The 23180-nt window shown below is 42.3% G+C and overlaps 2 protein-coding genes across 2 annotated transcripts; both read left to right on the plus strand.

Annotated features, from left to right (window-relative positions):
• The first annotated feature begins 3262 nt into the window (after nt 1-3262).
• Nucleotides 3263-11630, plus strand: vcpip1 (valosin containing protein (p97)/p47 complex interacting protein 1). Its single transcript, XM_042498377.1, has 3 exons — nt 3263-6050; nt 8782-8868; nt 9579-11630. The coding sequence occupies exons 1-3, from the start codon at nt 3407-3409 to the stop codon at nt 10358-10360; spliced, it is 3513 nt and encodes a 1170-aa protein (XP_042354311.1). The 5' UTR covers nt 3263-3406; the 3' UTR covers nt 10361-11630.
• Nucleotides 11631-17199: 5569 nt separating this feature from the next.
• On the plus strand, nt 17200-21823 carry dusp28 (dual specificity phosphatase 28). The gene is made up of 3 exons (XM_042498429.1): nt 17200-17263; nt 18694-19103; nt 20893-21823. Exons 2-3 carry the CDS (start codon nt 18756-18758, stop codon nt 20995-20997), a joined length of 453 nt encoding a protein of 150 aa, XP_042354363.1. The 5' UTR covers nt 17200-17263; nt 18694-18755; the 3' UTR covers nt 20998-21823.
• The last annotated feature ends 1357 nt before the right edge of the window (nt 21824-23180 follow it).

The following is a 23180-nucleotide window of genomic DNA, read 5'->3' on the forward strand; positions in this document are numbered from 1 at the left end:
GCCGCAGTCACGCCACAAAAGTGTCAAAACCGGCCTGAGTATGGTCCAATCACATGGTCAACTTTCAGTGACTTTAAACTTGTTCATGAAGCAGCAGAGTCAGAGCTGGCTTACTCTGTAGCCAGAGGAACCTTTAAAGTCCAGTTGTAAACCACAAACTGTATAAGAAGCTGCTTAACATTTACTTAACTTTTGTAGGCTATTTCTGTTGTATGGTTATTCACAAAAAAATTACCAATATTGCAATACTTATATCAAGTTTTCGCCTGAAGATACCTGTGGATTGTTTACCAATCCTTTATTTGTGAATGTAATTTGCACACCTTCAGCCTTTTTGAGAAATATCATTAAGGTAGATGACCCAATAGCTTAAATAAATAAAAAAACAATAATATAATATAATAAATTAAACTTTGTTTACATAATTTACAGAATCCAAACAATAAGCACTACTGACAAATACTTTTACCAGCAGTCTAGCTTCCTCGATGACCCTGATATCTAAACAAACTAAAACCAATAAATCAAACTGTTATCCACTCTCCTTTTATGATTAATACTCAATAAGATTTATTATACATTATACAAAATGGGTTAGTTAAACAAAACTCCAAATTTCCACTTTTCATTTTTTTTTTTTTTTTTTCTCTTTTAGTCATATCTAGGCTGAGATTGTGGGCTAATGTAATCAGGCCAACAATTTACTGTACTTCTCTCATATAAAATTTTCTTAAGTTATTTATTTAACTGCATTACATTACTGATATCAGTGAAGTCTGCTGCAAAATTTGGCATTATGTTTCAGTCAGTAAAACTCAACTCGAGACATCGACTCCTCACAGGGTCAGAGGAGAGTTTGGTGGTCTTCCCTGTATAATGATTACGTATGTCTCCCCAGTCACATTTATCAACCAAAACCTCAAATACTTTATCATACAGAGGCAGTTTTAGCTTCACGTTTAGCTACATTACTAGTGTTTCCAGATTGGGCTGTTTTGGATTGCATTGTGGATGAAAAAATTAGCTCGGGCACATGGAGAAAAATTTGGGCTAGTTTTTCATGACTTTTTGGGTGGATTTTTTAATTAAATTGCAAAATACAAAAAAATATGATATAATATAATATAACAATGCTGACAAAGTCACCAAAATGTAATTATAATATTAATCATTGCATGTGTAAATACATATTTGAAATATTCAAAATAAACTATATCTGCCTTGTAAAAGTGCATTGTGTGTGTGTGTGTGTGTGTGTGTGTGTGTGTGTGTGTGTAATTGCATTGAATGCACTCTTTGTACAAAGACGAGCATAGGTTTGAATTTATAAAAAGTTACACCAAAATAAGGTGACAGTTAATGTTATTTGTTGAAATATGAATGACTTTTAAAAAGACCCCACCAGCCTTATGAGTGAATGTTTGAGGACATTTTACTGCTTGTTTGTCGCTGTTGAATTTTTTTATGCTTCAGCTGCAGTTGTGTGTTGATTTTCAGTGTCGTACAGTAATTATTAGAGCAGTTAAAACTATGCTGTTTAACTAAGTGCTGCTCAGATATTTTAGGCGTTTTTTAAACAGTTTTTGGGCTGAAAGCCATCAGCTGTATGTGGCAGCCCTGTACATCACACACACTAACACTGATGTGAGCTGCTTCCACACAGAGCTAATGCCCTCACTAGCATGCTAACGTGCTAACGCGCGCGCTAATCACGATAAGCGCTTTGGCATGCTAACACGCTAATCGCTATTAGCATCATAACTTTTACTAACTAAAACCAAAACAGTAATAAAAATGCACGCAGCCACACACGCACACATATTTACCTTCCGTAGATTACATGTCGTCGTCCAGGTGGTTTTAGTCTGAATGTGAAACTGCAGACATCAACTCTGCTAACATCAGCTGTTCTCACATCATTTAACGGTAGCTGCGTCTGTAGCTCGGCAGATGGCGTTAGCTACAACTTCAAAAAAATACAGTTAAAAAGTACTTGTGTGTCTTAAATAGAGTATAATTTGCGGGGTACTAGAGGCAAAACTAGTCCGACCAAAAAGAAACTTTGTCCATCGCGCATCACCGAAACTAACTGCTGCTCTGACAGGAAACCAGTTTAAACTGGTTCCGTCCGTTATTTTCAGGCAGAGCCGTTATTAATGTTTAAACGGTGATATGAATGTTCAGTGTTAAAATTTCCCATTTTTGTCAACTCAAAATATTAGTATAAAATGTCATTTTAGTAAATATCAAATAATAAATGAATTAATACATGTCTTCATCAAATATTAAATTAAAGTCTTTCTTTTTTCTTTTTATTTTTTCCTTTAAAAAGAATTATTACTTTGTATTTATTTTACACATAATCCGCCTTTTTTCTTTAAAATGTTGACAATTTTGAAAGAAACAAATGTGGCAATGTTTTTCTTTTATCTTTTTTTGACAACTTTCAAAGAACAAAAGGCATGTTTTTTTTCTTTTAAATTTTTTCAGGATTGTTTTCACTTCAACTTTAATTTTTGTTGTTGTTGCTGTTTTTAAAGAAATAAATGCTGTCTTTTCTTTTTACTTTTATTTTAAAGAAAAAATGTAATGTTTTTTGCTGGTGCTATTTTTTATGACGGCATTATGCCTTTTTTCTTTAAAAATGCTTTCTAAATCTGATTTCTAAAAAAAAAAAAAAACATATTAAAACAAAACAACAAAAAATTAAGTCACGCTTCAGCCCAACCACCCCTTTGCTCTGATAAATAGAGAACAGTCCCTCAGCAGCTTGCAAGCTAACTAATGAACTACTATTTTCAGTATTGTTGTCTCAAGTCCGCTAATTTAATGCCCCGAAACGAACAAGCCACACAACTGATAAGCACCGAGAGCAAAAACAAGGTGTTTAAAAATATTTTTTTGGAACAAATTTCTGAGATATTTTGGGAAACAGTCCATCCTTTCTGCCCAAACTGCCATGATTCTGCCGTATTAACTTCCTGACACAACAAAACGTCGCTGCGGCGTGTTGCATTCTGGTAAATGTAGTCAATCTGATGTTACTGTTGCTATTTTTAACCATTTTTTACAGTTAATTTGGGATATATTCACATATTTAAGATTATGTAAAAGTATAGCGACATAAAGAGAAAAAGTGAAAGTCGGTCATTTTGACCCTCGTGTGTACACATTTACAAGAAACAACGCAGCCGAACTACAAATCCCAGACGCTTACGTCATGACGTATTACGTTTACCAACGGTCAGTTGCTAAAGAGAAAAAACAGCCGCTTCCGTGTTGTTCTTGTGTTATTCTGGTTAATAAGTGTCGTTATCGGACCCGCAGATCGTCGGACAGCCCCGCCGGAGTGTGACTATCATGATTTTGTGAAGCTAACTTGCAGTTTTAGCTTTTCTCGCCCGACATGTCGCTGCTGCAGAGCTCCAAGAAAAAAGACAAGCGTATTTTGTCTGGTACCTGCCCAGACCCGAAATGTCAGGCGAGGCTGTTCTTCCCCGCGTACGGCTCCGTTAGCATCGAGTGCACCGAGTGCGGTCAGCGCCACGAGCAGAAGAACCTGATCAACGTCGAGGAGGTGACCGATCCGGATGTTGTGCTCCATAACCTGCTCAGAAACGCCCTGCTCGGCGTCACCGGGGCCCCCAAGAAAGGCACGGAGCTGGTCAAAGTCATGGGTCTGTCCAATTATCACTGCAAGCTGCTGTCCCCGGTCCTCACCAGGTATGGCATGGACAAACAGACCGGCAAAGCCAAGCTGCTGCGGGACATGAACCAGGGGGAGATGTTTGACTGCTCGCTCCTGGGGGACAGAGCCTTCCTCATCGAGCCGGACCATGTGTCCACCATGGGCTACGGCAAGGACCGGTCCGGGAGCCTCATATACCTCCACGACACCCTGGAGGAGGTCAAAAAAGCCAACAGCAACAGGGAGTGTCTCATCCCGGTGCATGTGGACGGGGACGGGCACTGCCTGGTCCACGCCGTGTCCAGAGCGCTGGTGGGCAGAGAACTGTTCTGGCACGCCCTGAGAGAGAACCTGAAGCAGAACTTCAAGCAGAACCTGGACTGCTACAAAGCGCTCTTTCAGGATTTTATCGACGCCGCAGAGTGGGAGGATATCATCAACGAGTGCGACCCGCTGTTCATCCCTCCTGAAGGCGTGCCTCTCGGGCTACGCAACATCCACATTTTCGGTCTAGCCAACGTCCTCCACCGGCCCATCATCCTGCTGGACTCCCTGAGTGGCATGAGGAGCTCCGGGGATTACTCCGCCACTTTCCTGCCCGGGTTGGTGGCTGAGGAGCAGTGCCGGGGCAAAGACGGGAAGCTCAACAAGCCCATCTGCATCGCCTGGAGCAGCTCAGGCAGGAACCACTACATCCCTCTGGTGGGGATCAAGAACACGGTGCTGCCCAAGCTGCCCGCCCGCCTGCTGCCGAAGGCATGGGGCGTCCCGCAGGAGCTCATCAGGAAGTACATCAAGCTGGAGCCGGACGGGAGCTGCGTAATCGGCGGCGACCGCAGTCTGCAGGATAAATACCTGATGCGGCTGGTCAACTCCATGGAGGAGGTGTTCATGGAGAAGCACAGCATCCACCCGTCACTGGTGGCCGATGTGCACCAGTACGTGTACAGGCGGACTGGCGTGATTGGCATCCAGCCTGAAGAGGTGACCGAGGCTGCAAAGAAGTCGGTGATGGAGAACCGGCTGCACCGCTGCCTGATCTGTGGCGCCCTCTCTGAGCTCCACGTCCTGCCGGAGTGGCTGGCTCCTGGGGGGAAGCTGTACAATTTGGCCAAATCCACGCACGGACAGCTGCGGCCAGACAAGAACTACAGCTTCCCCCTCAACAACGTGGTCTGCTCCTACGACCCGCAGAGAGACGTCCTAGTCCCGGATTACAAACTGAGCTCCCTCAACACCTGCAACTGGTGTCACGGCACTTCGATGCGCCACATCCGTGGCAACGGCTCAGTGGTGTACCTGGACGGGGACAGAACCAACACCCGCTCCCAGGGCGGGAAGTGTGGCTGTGGCTTCAAGCATTTCTGGGAGGGAAAGGAGTACGACAACCTCCCCGAGGCCTTCCCCATCACGCTGGAGTGGGGGGGGCGGGTGGTGAGAGAGACAGTGTACTGGTTCCAGTACGAGACCGAACCGGCACTGAACAGCAACGTGTACGATGTGGCAATGAAGCTGGTCACCAAGCACTTCCCCGGCGAGTTTGGCAGCGAGATCCTGGTGCAGAAAGTCGTCAACACCATCCTACATCACACCGCCAAGAAGAACCCGGACGAGTACAACCCGGTGTCCATCGACGGGGCTCACGCTCAGCGTCTCACCGATGTCACAGAGACTCAGCCGGTGGCGGATCCCCAGCCGCCCACCAAGATCATCCTGACAGGTCAGAAGGCGAAGACGCTCCACAAGGAGGAGCTGACGATGAGCCGAGCTGAGCGCAGCATTCAGCAGAGCATCAGCGAGCAGGCCCTCGTCACGCAGAAGCGGCGGACGGACAAACTGAAGCAGGAGCAGAAGGGCCGGACGTCCTCCCCCCGGGCCTCTCCGGAAATCTCCTCCTCTTCTGCTCCGGCCACGCCCACCAAATCCTCCTCCCCCTCCTCATCCAATAAGGAGAAGAAGATCCGTGTGACCACCAGCGACGGCAGGCAGGCCATGCTGACCCTGCAGGTGCACACCACCTTCTCCGAGCTGCAGAGGAGCATCGCCAACCAGTTTGGCGTGCCACCGGCGCAGCAGTGCATCCGCTACGGCTTCCCGCCCAAAGAACTGCTCCCTCCAAAGGACAGCGAGGAAAATGAACCGGTGGCGCTGCAGCACGGCGACAGGGTGACGGTGGAGATACTGAGGGGCCCCGATGACAAGAGCCCCGCGGCCTCCATACCCAGAGCCTCCAGCTCGCACTCGGCCCTGCACTCGGCCAAGAGCGAGGACGCCGTGACGTCCGGGAGGATGAGCAGCCGGGAACTCCAGGACAGCATCGACCTTGAGATGTCCTCCCTCTGTCTCCTAGCAACGTTAATGGGTGAGAATCAAAATTGTTGACATGTAGGCCGCCTCCCCCGAGGCCCCCCCGCCTCCCCATGAAGCTCATACAAAAACAGTTTAGTCCTCAGAGCAGATTTTAAAGGAAAATTTCACCCAAAAATTGACCATTTGTACATCAGTTATTAACCCCAAGTAGAATTCATAAAGAAAACGTTGTTTTTCTCGCACGCCTTTGCGCTGAACTGAGCATTTCACTTTCATGCACAAATAAAAACAAATACAAATAAAAATAAAAAGTTTTCTCTTTAAAAATATATTGAAGGAAAAAAATGACACATTTTTCAGTTATCCTTAAATATTCAGTTCTAATCCTGTTCTTGATTCATTGTTTTTTAAAAAAAATTATATATGTTTAAAAACAATATTCTCTAGTTATGAGAAAAGACCCAATGAGGAGTATCCATGGTTTGTTTGTCTGTCTTTAAAATTTGCTGCAAAATCCTGGTAAAGTCCTGGAAATGTATTGGTAAAATGTGTATGAACCCTGTTTAAGGTTTTTTAGTGAAAAGTTATGTGCTTGGGGAGCACGGGGCTGGATAAACACGAGTTTCATGGGAGTTTGTAAACAGATGTTTTGATGTTGTTAGATTCGGACCCCAATCAATCAGTAAATCAATAATAGCAGCTTTTGGATCCTTGGCTCATTGTGGAGGCGCGAGAAAAAAGTTTTCTTCATGAATTAAATATAACTCAGAGTGAGCAATTGTTATGTACAGATGGTCGTTTTGTGGCTGAAATAATCCTTTAAAAAGGATTCATGAAAATGAAGTCTCATTATCAGCTGAACTTTGGCTGCAACTAATGATTGTTCATTATTGATGATTCTATTGATTAGTTTCTAACTAATTAGTGAAGAGTAAACTCTGGGAAAAGGATGCAGTGATTTGTAACAGAGACGAGCAGAAAATATTTGAACATTGGCCGGAATACTTTAAATTTCAGTTCAATGGATGTTTTTAGTTGACAAAATAATTTTTGCCATTTCACTCATCGTTTCATGATCATTACAAACTGATGACGAGTCAGAATCCGTTTGACTCGTCAAGAAATCAGTTTGAGTTTCATGGTTTGACTTTAATATTTTCTTTTCATTAATATTCTTCTTTTCTGTTTTCGTGAGCTGTATTTCAGATCATTTTTAACCTTAAACTGTAACTTATTCCTGTTTGTATTTTTTTTTTTTCAATCAAGCCAAATTGTTCAGGTTTCAAAAGATTTAACTAGTTACATATTTATATTTAAAGTACAGACGTGCTGAAAGTGGAAAAGTCTCTTCTTTGTGTTTTTAAAAAATATCCACGTTCAAGTGATAATATTATGAGAACAATCGCCATGATCCGCAAAAACAACCGAAAACGCTGTCGTCTGCGTGCCAGGCAGCAGCATTACAGCAGACGTTTGTTTCAGACGTGTCTTTATTTCAGTTTGCAACATCTGCAGTGAATCAGCATCTGTCTGACACCGAACGTGTTCACGCAGCCTCGCGGAGTCGCTCACTGTCGCTCACGCTGTCGTCCAGGTGTGCAGCACACATGCACGCTGCTTTCTGATTGGTCACTGAGTGACGGCCGTCACAGCGTCTGTTTCTGATCAGCTGCTCTGAACGCTACCAGAAACAAATCTGTGTGTGTGTGCGTGTGTGTGTGTGCACGCTCATTGTGCTGACTCGGGCCTCTCGCTCCCCTCCCCGTCTCACCTGCCAACAGGGTCAAAGGTCGCGGCTGCGTCCACATAAACAGGTCGGCCGGCCAACAGTCAGCGTCTGTCGATATTCAGGAAGGTTTCATCTGCACTCTGAGCGCTCCGCAGGCCTGACGCTGCACTTCCTGTTTGCAGGAGCTCATATCCAATAATCCTCCGGTCTGGTTAAAAACACAAAACATCCGCTCAGAGGACAGAGTCTCCGAAACAGAGGACAGAGTCTCCGAAACAGGACAAAGTCTCCGAAACAGAGGACAGAGTCTCTGTGAAATACAGGAAAAAAATGTCAGAAAACTTGCTTCACTTAGGGGCCACTTTTGCTAAATGAGAGCAGGCCAGGAGCCAACCACAGCAGCCACATTCATGTTTCTAGGATTTTAGGACTGTTTTTGGATTTTAGGACAGTTTTAGGAGTTTAGGACATTTTAAGTTGTTTCTAGGATTTGAGGACATTTCTAGGGTTTAAAGACATTTTTAGGCTAATTCAAGGATTTCAGTACTTTTCTAGGATTTTTAGGACATTCGTGTGATAGCCAGGACCTCTGTCGGGGGTGTGGGGATCCTCCTCTGACTCTTTTTTTGATCCACAAGCTCTATGTTGACCTTATAGACACTAAAAGTACAATTGCAGTTCAGAACAGTATCACTGTACTAATATCCTGTCTGTCTGTTTTTAGCTGCTCATATGAAAACACTGCTTCTGTTACTCTCGATATTACATAAGAAAACAGCATTTTTAAAACGTGTTTGATGGCTCGTGTTGCGGCACAGATGAAGCTGGGGAGGAAAATATTCTCCTCACTGACACACCAAACGACAAAAACAAGACCAGGCTGTAAAAAAAGAACTTCTTTAAGACAGCAGCTATATGAAACGTTCAGCCTCCAGGAAATCAAATGTTGGTTTAATTTCATTTTAATACACTCAGAAAATCAGCTGTCAGGTCAGGACATTTCCGGTGTGTGTCAGCGGGTTTGTTAAATTTGATTTCTCTCCGTCTGCTGCAGGCGAGGACGTCTGGTCGTACGCAAAGAAGCTGCCGCACTTATTCCAGCAGGGTGGCGTCTTCTACAACATCGTCAAAAAGGACATGGGTATGTTTGTTTTCACTCTGCAGGACTCGTGATTTCTGTCGTCCGGGTTTGGGTACAAATCTTATTTGTGACCTGCTGCATGTGAACACAGATCCTGCAGTAACCAGGTTATTACAGCGCATAGAACATGCTCTCAGTTACATGTGAAAACTGATTTATACCACTCTGATGGGGACATCTGCTGGACATTTGTGGGTGTTGTCCTCATGCCTCAGCGCTGGAGATGTCTTCAGCTGGAGGCATCGTGTTTTCAGCTACGTTTTCTCATGAACAGATTATATCAAGAACGCCGTGAGGGAATTTCTTAAAATTTGGCACAAATGTCCACTCGGATTCAACAATGAACTGATTAGATTTTGGTGGTCAAAGTCACTTCAACCTCAGAAAAGTTTGTCCATAACTCAAGAATTCATATGCAAATTATGACAAAAGTTCACACAAATATTTAACAGGAAAAAATTCTGATTTCTGACATGTGATATCCAAAAGGTCAGAGGTCAACTTCACTTTACGTTTTTGTGATTTTTTTTCTCTATTTTATACTGCTGGGAGAACAAATTTCTCACCCAAACATACCGAGTAACCAGCAAACCTGCAGAGTCCCTGTAGCTCCCTCCTGATGTTTGTGTGAATATTTGCTGAGAATCAGATCAGCTGAAATTCGTCCTGCGTTTGTGTCTTAATCTGTCTGCGATCGCCGTGTGTTTCAGGCCTGATGGACGGGAAGCACTGCACGCTGCCTCACCTGACGGGGAAGACGTTTGTTTATAACGCAGCAGAGGAGCGTCTGGAGCTCTGCGTGGACGCCGCCGGTCACTTCCCCGTCGGTCCTGATGTGGAGGAGCTGGTGAAGGAGGCACTGGTCCAGCTGCGCTCTGAGGCGGCCAGCAGGGGCAGCAGAGAGGGGAGTCCATCCCACGGTGTGCTGCGGCTGGGCAGCGGCGGCGTCGTCCGCAAGAAGGAGCAGCTGCAGAGCGTCACCGCCTTCCAGGGTAAAGGCCACTCCCTGGGCAGCGCCGGGGGCTCCTCCCCTCCAGAGCACCGGCCTATCACGCGCCAGCACAGCAGCGGCGTGGACCTGAGCGCCAGCGTGTCCCGAGGCCCCCCAGACCTGTCGGACATCCCCGAGGACGCCACCAGGGAGCTGGTCCGCATGGCGCCGGGCTTCGTCACCATGAAGGACGGGCGCGGCCTGGACCCCGGCGTGATGGAGCAGCAGCGGAGGAAGCTGCAGGAGATGGTGTCCTCCATCCAGGCGTCCATGGAGCGCCACCTGAGAGAGCAGCAGAGCGCCACCAAGGAGGACGGGGCGAGCCAGGAGCGGACGAGGACGGGAGCGGGACAACCAGCGTCGACAGACGACCACGAACCTCCAGTTGCAGCCGGCGTGACGACGGCCGGCAAATCGGACGGGAAGGCGGAGGAACCGGAGGAGATGGAGAGCCAGGACGCCGGGCAGAGCAACGCCACCGAACCCATGGATCACTCCTGATCACTCCTGACCCCCAGCGCCGCCCCGCCCCCGCCCCGCCTCGCCGGCATCTTTGGGTCATAACGCCTCAGGTCGGATCCTAAAGCTTTGGTCTTCATCGTGTTTCGTTGTCCGTACTGCATGACAAAAGAACGAGCCGACCGTCCTCACCTCTGCAGACTCGCGGCGGGACAACAATCCCCGAGGCGATACATCGAGACGCGATCTCTGCGATACATCACCACGGCAACATCACACTCCTGCTGCAGTGCTGAGGCCATTGTGTGTGTGTGTGTGTGTGTGTGTGTGTGTGTGTTTAGACTCTATGCACTTTGGTACACACTCCCTCATCTCAGCTGCCCACACGCCAAACTTCACAACGCCGTAAATAAACACACCATCGATTCCTGCTTTTCAGAGAAATTATTTTGCCTTTGGAAAATGAATCTTCTCAGCTGATGATGTATCGTTAATGACCGTCTTGCAGTTTATCGCAGAGTGGCGTGCGTGGTGACGGGATTGTATCTTTCGCCCTGTGAGTCCCGCCCGCAGACCGTCTAATCCTCTGGCCACACACCGGGACGTGCGGCCAAAACACCGCAAGGATTCACGCGTGAGACGCATTCCTGTAGATAGAAGAATCCTCCGAGTCTTAATCTTAATCTGGAGGAGAGCCGCGGGTCGCCGGCGGCGTGACGTCCTGCAAACATGCTTCCGTTAACGTGCACGCTGTGAAAAAGGTGCACCGGCCTCTGTGCGCATCAACGCCTTCATCGCCAAAATCTGCTTTTCCAACGTCCGTCCGTCCGTCTGCCTGAGGGACGCGGGGAGAACTCTGGATCTGCGTTTGCTCGACTGCCTGACTTTTGAAATGAGATTTTTTTCATTTTATTTTCCTCCCTAACGGTCACCACTTTAAGTTTCCCAAAACACAACCTGATGGATGTGAAGCGCCTGAATGCAGCTCAGAGGCGCCTGTGCCGCCTGCAGGGGAGGAGCGTTTTATCCTCTCACGTCTTAAACCTTTAAAATGTTGCTTTTGTTTGCTGGTTGATGCAGCGTGACGTCGCACGTCTGCTGTCTGCAGGTTCATCGCGGTCGCCGTCTGCGTCTGCCCAGAAAAATGTCAAACATCTAAGTTTCACTGTTACCACAGAGGGTTAGGGCCATGTTAACGAAAAATCAATTCTGGGATTTCGAGAATATTCTCATATTATTAGGCCTTTAAAGTCGCAATTTCAAGAAAAAAAGTGGTAATATTGCAAGAAAAAATCTAAGAAATTTAAAAGAAAATAAATTCAATATTTCAAGATCAAATTTGTAAATTTAAAAGAAAAAACACTGCAGTATTACGAGAATAAAGTTGTATCAGTATGATATTATTATATTATCCTCCGTCGTACTTAATGAAAAATATTTTCTTATGTTTTAAAAAAGGAGCATTGGCTCAAATGTTAAATGGGACTTTTGATATTTGCTTTACCTAATTAGATTTTGGATATTGTGTTATTTTGGCGGACGTCACACTCTGAACAGACGATGAGCTCTGCTGTTTGAGTTTATCTGGACGGATAATTTAACCGATAACGAAGCATTTATCTGACGGTCAAGTGCCTGAAAAAGCTTCATGTGCCACAAACATAATTAATAATGTGTTCATTTGTTAAAAAAAACAGCCATTAGCTGTTTCAGATTGATTGTTTAATATCACAGTGATGACACGTTTGCATATGAACAAATAAAGAAAACTCATTTTGAAACACTACAAAAGTAACACTCGTTTCCTGCAGACGGCACAAGTTTGATTAGTTCTGCAGAAAAAAACCTGCCTCTGGTCCACCTGCTTTTCTATCCAAAAAACTGAAACCTCACGATCATAAAACAAATCACAACTGTCAAAACTCAAATCCAAACAAGTTTCTGACATTTTGGGAAAGTTGCTTGTTGTGGCTCTTGTTGAGATTTCGGTGTTCAGGTGGTCAGTTAGCGTATTTTAGCCCGAAAGACTGGAACCAGCCGGCTCCTCTAAAACTCCCAGATTAACTCGTCACATCTCGTTTGTTTTCATTCACACTTAAACCAAAGTTTAAAAACAACAACAAGTAAAAACGGTGTTACAGTTTTACAGGTTTCTGTCTGGACTTTATGCTCAGCTAACAAAACACGAACCGTCACAAATTACAAAAAAAACATTTCTCAAAACATCGAACTGTTCCTTTAAAATGACGGACGGTCACTTTAACTTTTGTTGCCAATAAAATGTTTATTTTTCTTCCACATCTTCACGTTGGACTAACTGATCGTCACGCCTTAAAATCTGTTCGTGAAACGCAAAATCAACAAACGTTTTACAATTCAGTTCTGTTTCTTGTTGGGTTTTTTAAACTATTGAGTGCTTTTACCTTATTAATTCATTTAACCCTTTGAAAACTGGAGTGACCACTTTTCTTGTGCTGCTTTCAGACGCCTTTCACAAATATTTAAACCTTTTGAACTCTGAGCAAATTTGTGCAAATTCTTTCAAAAGTATGTAGAAAAAGACTCTGAGCAACTTGGTCGTAAATTGCAAGAAGTTAATAGATTTTGAATTTTTCTTAGAAAAACATCTAGGGGAGCAAGGGAAAAGTATATTTATGATAATTTCATATTTAAAATTATGTTACAAAATTATTATAAATTTGTAAGCACTTTTTCAAGGTCATTTCCTTTTCCGTTTTAAAAAAAACCTTTTTTCCCTTTTTTAATATTTATTTTTAGACAAATTTTCAGGTAATTTTTTGTACTTCACACTCATTATTTGTGCTTTTTTGGGGTCATTTTTTCTTTCATTGCTCATTTTTTTATTCCCATTTTGGAAAGAAATCAAGCCAATTTACTCCAGTTTCAAAGGGTTAAATCCTCAAGTTTGAAAAAAAAAAAACAAAAAAACTTGTAGTTTGACCATATTTTTTATCTGGTCTTTGGCGAAAACAAATCTCCATCTGTGAAATCTGTGAATCAGTCCTTTTTTGTTTTCGGCTTTCTGAGGTTGGTTTTGGGTGAACAAATGTGAGACTCTGCACTTTGAGAAAAAGAGGGAATGCTGCCGTAGCGTGCTCGTGATTAGCTGCACTTCATCAGTCAGAGAAGAAACCGGTCGTCCGGCGGTCGTCCGGTAGTCAGTCGGTCGGTCGTCCGGCGGTCAGTCAGTCGGTTGGTTGTCTGGCAATCGGTCGGTCGGTCGGTTGTCCGGCGGTCAGTCGGTCGGTCGGTCGGTCGGTTGTCCGGCGGTCAGTCGGTCGTCCGGCGGTCAGTCGGTCGGTCGGTCGGTCATCCGGCAGTCAGTCGGTCAGTCGGTCGGTCGTCCGGCAATCGGTCGGTCAGTCGGTCGTCCGGCGGTCGGTCGGTCGGTCGGTTGTCCGGCGGTCAGTCGGGCGGTCGGTCGTCTGGCGGTCAGTCGGTCGGTCGGTCGGTCGGTCGGTCGTCCGGTGGTCTGTCGGGGGGTCGGTCGTCCGGCGGTCGGTCGTCCGGTCGGTCGTCCGGTCGGTCGTCCGGCGGTCAGTCGGTCGGTTGTCCGGCGGTCAGTCCGGCGGTCAGTCGGGCGGTCGGTCAGTCGGTTGTCCGGCGGTCAGTCGGTCGTCCAAATCAAAAGCAAGAAGAGTTTGCTCAGACGACACTGCTGTAACAGACTTGAAGTTTTTCTTTGTGACTGCTGTACACTGACATGAATTGTAATCCAGTTGTATAATAGTATATATTGTAGTATATTTGGACCTGTACAGAAACTACAGAAACACAGATTGTTCAGTTCCTTCAGTTCTTTTTCTTTTTTTTTGTTAACTTTTTTCTGGTTTGCTAATAAAATATTGATGATACACGGCTTCGACATCGCTGTTTGCATGTGTGATGAATTTTCAACCCCAACAATAAAATCACTTCCTTCACTTGTTTCTGTATTTTGTCGTCACTGACGAGTTTTTCTGTTTGTCTGTTGGAAAAGAAGAAAAACGACACGTTTTGTTCATGTTTCATGATCCATTTTCTAATCAGTGTTTGTGAAGGTTCGACTTTATTTCTGCCAGAATCAGCCTGCAGAGAAAATCACAGCTTTTTGTGTCTAAGAGTTGCAGGGAAATAATATTAAATATTATCTTATTGTTTGGCACGTTTTTGTTGTTCAAATTTCTGATTTAATGAGAAAATCATGGGCATTTTTGTTTGACGCATTAAGAATTTGCGTGTAATTAGAAGCAGTGAAATGCTTTTAATGTTGGATTTTATATGTGATTTTGCAATCATTTTCAATCAGAGTGCATGTCATTTTTTAAGGTATACTTATACATTTTATTATGTATAAAATGTCACATAACTTGTTTTTTATTTATGTACACGACTTTAAAAAAATATATTTAATTGACAGTGTTTGATTCTTAATACAAAAAGTTCAAACATTAGATTTTACAACCCAACTGAAGATAATTATGAGGATTAAAAACCAGACAGGAAACTCCAAGGCGCTCTCTTAAAATGTTAAAATGCCTTTATTTCACACTCCTATGTTTTCTGCAAACAAGCCTGACAAAGGCTTTATATATTGCTCATATATTTATTTTTATATGAAGGCTGTTGTGGTTTGATAGTGTTTGTTTCTTTATACAGAAAATATGAAAAAATAAAATTAGAACATGAAATTCTTTAAAAACTGAGAGAGAGGACTATAATACTTCAAACTTCACCGCGCGGCTAATCATGCTAACGGTGCTAACGGTTCTAACCATGCTAACGGTACTAACGGTGCTAACCCCGCTGGTCCGGGCAGTTAGAGACGCCACAAAGACGACATCACGTCTTTCACTGTCAGTCTCATCTCCAGGTATTATTTATTTTTGCCTCAGTCCTGAAACAGCTCCATATTTTGCAAAAGTTTTGGTGTTTTTTTAGTTTAAATTAAATTAGCTAATGAAGCGAAATATAGACTGTTCGACGAGGATGAAGTTAGATTCCGATTTTGCAGTTAAGGGAACAGTTCGTGAATTGAGATGTTTAGGGACCGATTATCAGCCTCCACTGTGGTGAAAAATGTTTTTTCTGTCTGTGAAACCTTTATTCTCTTCTATTCTCTCTCAGAAAACAGACCTGAACACGGTGACCGCAGAGAGGCGATCAGATGTTTAAAACACAGACGGACATTCGTCAAACTTATCTTCTACTTATGAAAGTGCAAATAACAATAATAAAAAGAAGCGTCGCAGCCCTCGGCATCATTGATTACGCGCAAAGTTCAAAACTGCAAAATGTTTATTCTGTATCGAGAAATATATAAGGAACAACCAGCCTCTCGTACAATTCAGTTTAAATAATTTATACATATTCAACCATCACAGTATTCAATATTAAAAGAGAAACACTCACTCCTATACACACACACACGCACACAAACACGCACACACACACACACACACACTCACACTCACAAACACACACTCGCAAACACGCACACACACACACACTCACAAACACACATCACCTTTCACTTCAAACTGTGACAATAATTTTACTGCATTGTCCCAAAATATTGCAGCGTCTCTTCCCATTAAACAATATAACAGGGTGACATAAATCGCTTCGACACCAAGGCTGCAAACTTTTGACTGCAGACCGGTACATGCACTTCCCGAACCCCGACCCGACCCGACCCGACCCGACCCGACCCGACTGCACTCCACCACAAACAAACATTTCATTTAGCGCATTATCTTTGAAAACTCCTTAAAATTTCGCACATCAGAGAGAAGTTGCTACCTACCACGCTGCTCTGCTCTCTGGGCGGTAGGTGAGACGAACCTGTGCGCGAGGGCGCACCTGCTGCGTTTATACAGGTACCGGGGCCGCAGCTCAAACCCGGAACCTGAATAACGCATAACAGCCATAGCTCCGGTGGCCACTACGATAATAATAAAAAAAATAATTTTCCACCAGGTGACCTGTCACAATCACTGTCGCTGCTAATCACTGACACATCCCAGACTGTCAGCAGCTACACATTTACATAACATAAATTAGACAGATACGAAATGGCCTGTAATATATAGAAAATAATTTTTTTTATCTAAAAAATAGCGACATTATGACAAAAATCTGGTATTTAAAGAGTTAAAATCCTGAAAATTAATGAATGTTTGATATTTATGATTAGGGCTGATGTTGGTTAAAAATAAACTAAAGAAATTAGAAAGTTATATTAATGTGTAATATTTTTCAGACTGCTTTTGAAAAGCTATTTTGTGTGTAGAGTGGTATTTGACACTTCTCAAAAAATAATAATGTATATTTGAAATAAATCAACGTTGCTTCTAATCATTGGCATATCTCAGGCTGTGATAATAAAACATGTTTATTTACTACTATTTAATATTTATTTAAAATATATTGTTTTGCTCTAAAAACACAGAGGCATCCTGACAGAAAACTGGCATTTACAGGGTCAAAAACTGTGAAAATTAATTTGGTATTTATGATTAGGACTGATGAAAGCACAAAATCATAATAATGTCTAATATTTTTGAAGCTCGGTTTTAAAAAGCGGAATTTGTGTGCAGGACAGTGTGAGTGTGAGTTTCTGACTCTGCACAAAAACAAACATGTATGAAAATCAGCGTTGCTGCGGATCACGGACACATCCCGGACCGTGATCACGGACACACCGTCCCGGACGTGATCACGGACACATCCCGGACCGTGATCACGGACTCTGCGTGTAGTATTTTGAGAGTATTTGTTACTCTGCCGTGAATGAGTCTCGCATTAGGACCCAGAGCGGCGCGGCGGTCAGGGTCCGTGCTGTAAAAATAGCAGCAGCGCGCCGCTCGGAGCAGTTGGGGGTCATGAGGAGACCTGGACGGACCGGACCGGCCTGAACCGTCCTCCGTCTGCAGCAGCGAACAGGTGAGAGTTTAAAAAGCGCAGAGAGGCAGAGTTCACCTGAGGCGACGATCAGCTGACGGCTGCACGTGAGTCCGTCTGTCCTTGTGAGAGGCGTTCACGGACCGCCGCCGCTGTCGGATCGCTGCGCGTCTACAGTTTAACGCGTTTAAAGCGTTTAAAGCTTTTAACGCGTTTTTAAAGCGTTTAACGCGTTTAAAGCGTTTAAACGCGTTTAAAGCGTTTAAAGCGTTTAAAGCGTTTAAAGCTGAGCACATCGGCTTGATTTCCTCCGAAAACATAGAAAAAAGGCTCTGAGAGACTTAACAAGAAAAGACCCCAAAATTAGAAAGAACATCTGTTTAAAAAAGAAAAGAAAATTACCTAAAACAAGCAAAAAAGGGGAAAAAACAACAGAACAAAAACTGAAAATGATGTGTGCTAAATAAAAAATATAAACAATTGTAATTTAATCTAATTTAAAATATATAAGTATAAAATATTGACTTTTTTTCTCTGTAGTTTGATAATTTTCAAATTGTATTTATTTATTTTTAAGTTAAGCTTAAGGTAATTTTTTTTGGAAACATTTATGCACAAAAAATCTACTTCACATGTAGTATATTTAAATAAATCTGTTTTTCTACTTAAAACATATTGTATTAATGACAAAAACCTGGCATTTAAATGGTTAACACTCTGAAAATGAATGAGTATTTTATATCTATGATTGGGACTGATGATGGTTTAAAAAGTTATGCAGGGCGAATAAAAAATGTATGATATAGTTTAAAGCGCTATTTCGAAATGATGATTTTTAAATAAATATGCGTCTGACATAAATAAATGAGGTGATAAATCTATCAGTCTAATACATTTTTAAAAAATGGTCCGATCTATGAAATGACAAAACATAACTCATTTGAATCTAACAGATAAAAAATAAAAAGAGCGAGGGAGAATAATGTGGCTTTAGGGAATAAAAGTTCCCCCGAATTAATAAAAATACTACTTCCTTTATTTTAAAAAAAATACTGTATGTGTTGGATACAGGCTTCCCATGATCATGGAAAACTTGGAAAAGTCATGGAAATTCACAAACACCTTTTCATGCCTGGAAAAATCATGGAATTGGTAAAAGTTTTGGAAAAGTCATGTGACTCGTGTATAATGATTCATCTGTTATTAATGTAACATAACAGCAGATTTATTTTCTTTCCCCTCATGTGTCTGAAATTATGTTCGAATCAGGTCTGAATCTGATTTATCCCCAAAAAATGCCAGGCAAGAACAACTCTGGGTCCTTGAGAAGTCATGGAAAAGTTTTGAAAAGTCCCTGAAATTATATATCTTAAAGACCCACACTGAGTAATTTACATATTTATGTGGACATTTTTTCATATATCAATATCTTAAATTATTCTCTTTATTAATTTACTCGTCTCTCTGACCAGGTGGCGGTCCCTGTGAGCGTCAGAGCCTGAGTAAGGAAGCCCGTGAGGGTCAGTGCAGCAGGATGCTGCAGCTGTGTAAAGTCACGAGCGCCCTGTTCATCAGTAACGCGCGCTCCGCCTGCAGCGACGAGCTCCTCCAGCAGGAGGCGGTGACGCTCTGCATCAACGTGTCCAAGCAGCAGCCGTTTCCCGCCGCCGCGGCCGTCACCAAGCTGCAGATCCCCGTGTACGACGACCCCAACGAGGACCTGTACGCCCACTTCGACCGCTGCGCCGACGCCATCCAGCAGGAGGCGAACCGCAGAGGACGCAGCGTCGTCTACTGCAAGAACGGACGCAGCCGCTCGGCCACCGTCTGCGTCGCCTACCTGATGAAACACCGCCAACTGACGCTGACCGACGCGCTACAGGTGAGCCGCTCGGACGCAGTCTCAGGTCAGACAGGAAGTGGTCGTACTCGACGAGGCGGCGCTTCCTCCGCGACTGTCTCAGTTCAGCCAATCAGAGAGCGGCGTTATCCTCGCTGAGCGTTACATCAGAAAACTGATCAGATTTTTGGTGATTTGAGTTAAAGCTGATCGTAAACGCAGATGTCAACACAACGCGTCCCCGCGGGTCCTTAAAAAATCTTAAAAGACATTGAATTCACTCGTCTCAAAATAAGGCCGCAATTAGTATAAAATTGACTTAAATTAACCTTTCAGAACTCCTTAAAATGCTCAGAGATGGGAAGTATGATTTTATGAATATTTTTTCTGATATTGCATTGTCAAATCTCAAAATAGATCTTTTTTTGTTGTTAATAATTTAATAAATTAAACGCGTCATGATGGGAGTCCAGGCGGTGGAAACTCACATGCAGAGCGAAACACAAAACCGCCCCGAAACGTTAAATATTTCCAGCTTCTGATGGTAAACCAAACAGATAAAGTTAAATAAAGTTAGCACCTTAAAAATGTCTATTTAAAAAATAACAATTAATATATTTATTAATTGAATGATATTGACTCATTTAGATATTCATGTTTACATTTATTTATTTATTTCATAATATGTGTGTTTATTTATTTAATTATTCAATTAAGTTTTATTTATAAAACCCAAAATCAAATTCACAGTTAAATCATGACGTCCCTCTGTCCTTACACACACACACAGATTAGGAAAAAAAACTCCCCAAAAACACAAACATGGGGTCAAAAAACGGTAGAAATCTTAAGAGGAGCGACTGAGGCGGGATTTCTCCTCCAGACGTTTTATTTAATGTTGACAGGTGTCTAATTTAGTGTTTCTTTATTCACTTCACAGAGAAGATGAACCGAAACAAAATAAACACGCAAAGAAAAGTGAAATAAAGTAAAAAGTGAGCGGAGGCAGAGGTGAACCTGAGAGCCGTGAAAACTCTTCTCTGATCGGAGGTCACAAATATCCCGACTGCGTCGTCTGCAGAAACTCAGAGTCGCGGTGTCAGTTACCAAAGTGCCCTCGACGACCGTGTCCTCGCCCAGTGTCCGAAAACACAGAAATCTGACTTCTCACTGATTTCATGGTCAGTTTGCATTTTTTACTGCGCTCATTCATTTATCAAATGTCTGATTGTTTTGTTGTGTCAGTGACTGACGTGTTTTCATAAAAATCTTTTTTTTTTTATCTCTGCTCCCGCCGAGCACGTGTCACTGTCCAATAATGCAGCAGTGTTGTCTCATTTAGTCCTTATTAATGTTAACACTTAAATTCTCCATTAAACTGCTTTTTTAAAAAAAATTAATTTAGCGATGTGTTAATTGTCATTTTGAAATACATTCATGTGCAGAACTGAATTTAAGAAGAAAATCATATTAATGTATATTTAAAGTGTGATTTTAAAAAGTGCATTGTTTGTGCAGAGACGTACGAGTGTGAGAATTTGACACTGTTAAAAAAATCAACATTGCTGCTGATCATTGACGTGTCTCCAGGTTTCATCTGCAGAAAAAGTCCACTTGTAGTATATTAAAAATAACTCTTTTTTTGTATCTAAAAACATTGTGACATCGCGACAAAAAATGGCATTTAAAGGGCTTAAATTCTGAAAAACAAAAAAACCTTAATGAAAGTGGAAAATCATATTAATGCATAATATTATTTAAAGCGTGATTTTGAATTCGAGTGTGTGTGACATGACCGCTGACACCCGTGACCTTTTTCTCTTTTCCCCAGAAAGTGAAGACGGCTCGTCACGAGATCGATCCGAACCCCGGCTTCCGGTCTCAGCTGCAGAGATACGAGCAGGAGCTGAAGAGGAGACGAGGACAGACGGACTGAGGGACGGACGGACGGACGGGGACGTCCTGAAATCAGCCCGCATCTCATCTCTTGGTATTTTTCCTGACTCTGTTTTTGGAATCGAGCTCAGGTTTAGATGCAGACGTTGACGTGAACTCACAAACTGACCTGACACATCACAAAAAAACGTTTAAAGGCTAAATTACGTATGATAACTAAAACTAAAATAAAATAGAAATATTAAAATAGAGACTTTAAAGGACAGGACTGCATGTGTACTGAATATACACATAATACAAACAAAATACAAACTATAATTACTTAATTTCTACATAACTAAGTGCTTTTACTAAAAAGAGACGATAGATCATTTATACAGCCTAAATACATTAAAAAAAAACATAAAAGAAATCATATAAATGAAAAAAATGAAGATGTAAAGGCCAATTTATTTTTTTAATAATTTGCCGTTAGGTGCTGTAGATTTAAAAACTGTGACGTGGTCGGAAATAAAACAATTTAACTCATTATTTTCACCTGACATAGTTTTTGTAACGAGTAGAGACGCGACGGCAGTTAATTCAATCAAAAAATTAATTCACAGAGTTCAAACCGGTTAAAATTTCAACATTATTAAAGGTTAATAAACTTACAGAGGTTTAATTGTTGCTTAATAAAAACAGAAAAAAGAAAAGGCAGAAACAGTTTGCATCAGCTGTCAGCGTTTTGATGTTTTGGCTGACGAGCGTGAATCCACATTATCATTATCCCTTTAATGAACCCGAATATTTCGCTGATCCGAACTGAGCCGAACCATCCAAACTTATTTTGTTCGTGTTTTTCTTCACGTTATTTACGATTTTTGACGATGAACTCACAAAAACAGTGCAAGTCGTCACGTTTCTGTCGAAAAGACAACTTTTCTTTAAAAAAAGCCACAAATTTACTTGAATGTATTTTTCAGGATAATGAAGCTTAAAGCGTCGATTCGGGGACACGAACCTGAGCCGCCGGTCCGTGACGCCGTGTGGCTGCAGGTCCACCTTCTACCTCCAGATGGAAACATTTCTACAGGAAGTAATGCAGAAGATTAACCCTTTGAAAGCTGGAGCCTCTCAGGCATTTAAACCTCCGAGCACAGAGGAGCCAAAGAGGCAGCGAGAAAGAGATGAGAAAAATAATGTATCACAATTAAATATTTACAATTATGTTACAAACATATAAAAAAATATGCAAAAAAATATTTGTTGAACTAATTTTCAGGTAATTTTCTTGTACTTTTTACCAGTGTTTTGCTAATTTATGGGTATTTTTTTATTTCTCTTCGCCTTCTTGTTTTTGAAAGAAATTAAGCTAATTTGCTGAGGTTTCAAAGGGTTAAACACAAGACCAGTCTGAAAAAACACGAGGAATTAAAATGATCCAAAGCACAATTTATTTTTTTCAGGACTTTTTTTTGTCAGTTTTTACTAATTTCTCGCTATTTTTTGGGCCATGTGTTATTAAGAGGCTCGTTGTTTTCTCTCCGTGTTGCTGAAAGAAATCAAACCAAATTTTTCAGGTTTCAGAGAAACAAATTGCAAATATTTGTTGACTGACTGATTAAATGTCACAAGTCCCATTAAGTTCAACCGATTCAGACGGATTAATCGACTGTTGATGAATTATTATCATCCCGCCTGCGGTCGACGGCCTGCTGCATTCATGCGTTAAAAGTATCTAAATGTCTTCGTGTTAATCTGCAGCTTAGTTCAGTTTCAACGACGCATTCATGTAAACGCAAAAACAGCATTAATAACTTTATTATTCATCGTGTTTCCGTCACGTCTGAACCCAAACGTGAGCAGATCTGATCGGCCCGGTAATGGTGCTTTTTTAAAAATCTTCAGTTTACTTTAACATTTGCAGTTAATGTTTTTTTAAATGCTGGTACAAACTGTAGTTTTAGAAGTTATTCTTTATGAACATATATATGATTAATAGTCTCAGAAGCCATTAAAGGTCTTAAACTGTAGTTAGTAAATAAACAGACTTTAGCTCAGGTTAAAACAGTAAGAAACATATTAAAGATTATCTGCGGCAGGATTTAAGTAGCGGCAGCATATTATGTCTGCAGGATAAATGTGCTCAGACAGCTCTGCAGACTGAAATCAGGATCTGATTGTTGGAAATCAGAAATGTGATTTTAAAGCTGCTGACGGATGACATTTATCGGTCCAGTG

This window comes from Plectropomus leopardus, chromosome 12, assembly GCF_008729295.1.
Source record: "Plectropomus leopardus isolate mb chromosome 12, YSFRI_Pleo_2.0, whole genome shotgun sequence".
Classification (NCBI taxonomy): Eukaryota; Metazoa; Chordata; class Actinopteri; order Perciformes; family Serranidae; genus Plectropomus; species Plectropomus leopardus.

Excerpts from the sequence above, each read along its gene's own strand:
- vcpip1 (XM_042498377.1), top strand. The coding sequence starts at position 3,407 with ATGTCGCTGCTGCAGAGCTCCAAGAAAAAAGACAAGCGTATTTTGTCT. Across the intron at positions 6,051-8,781 it reads TCTCCTAGCAACGTTAATGG|GCGAGGACGTCTGGTCGTAC; the intron begins GTGAGAATCAAA and ends CGTCTGCTGCAG. Across the intron at positions 8,869-9,578 it reads CATCGTCAAAAAGGACATGG|GCCTGATGGACGGGAAGCAC; the intron begins GTATGTTTGTTT and ends CGTGTGTTTCAG.
- dusp28 (XM_042498429.1), top strand. The coding sequence starts at position 18,756 with ATGCTGCAGCTGTGTAAAGTCACGAGCGCCCTGTTCATCAGTAACGCG. Across the intron at positions 19,104-20,892 it reads CGCTGACCGACGCGCTACAG|AAAGTGAAGACGGCTCGTCA; the intron begins GTGAGCCGCTCG and ends TCTTTTCCCCAG.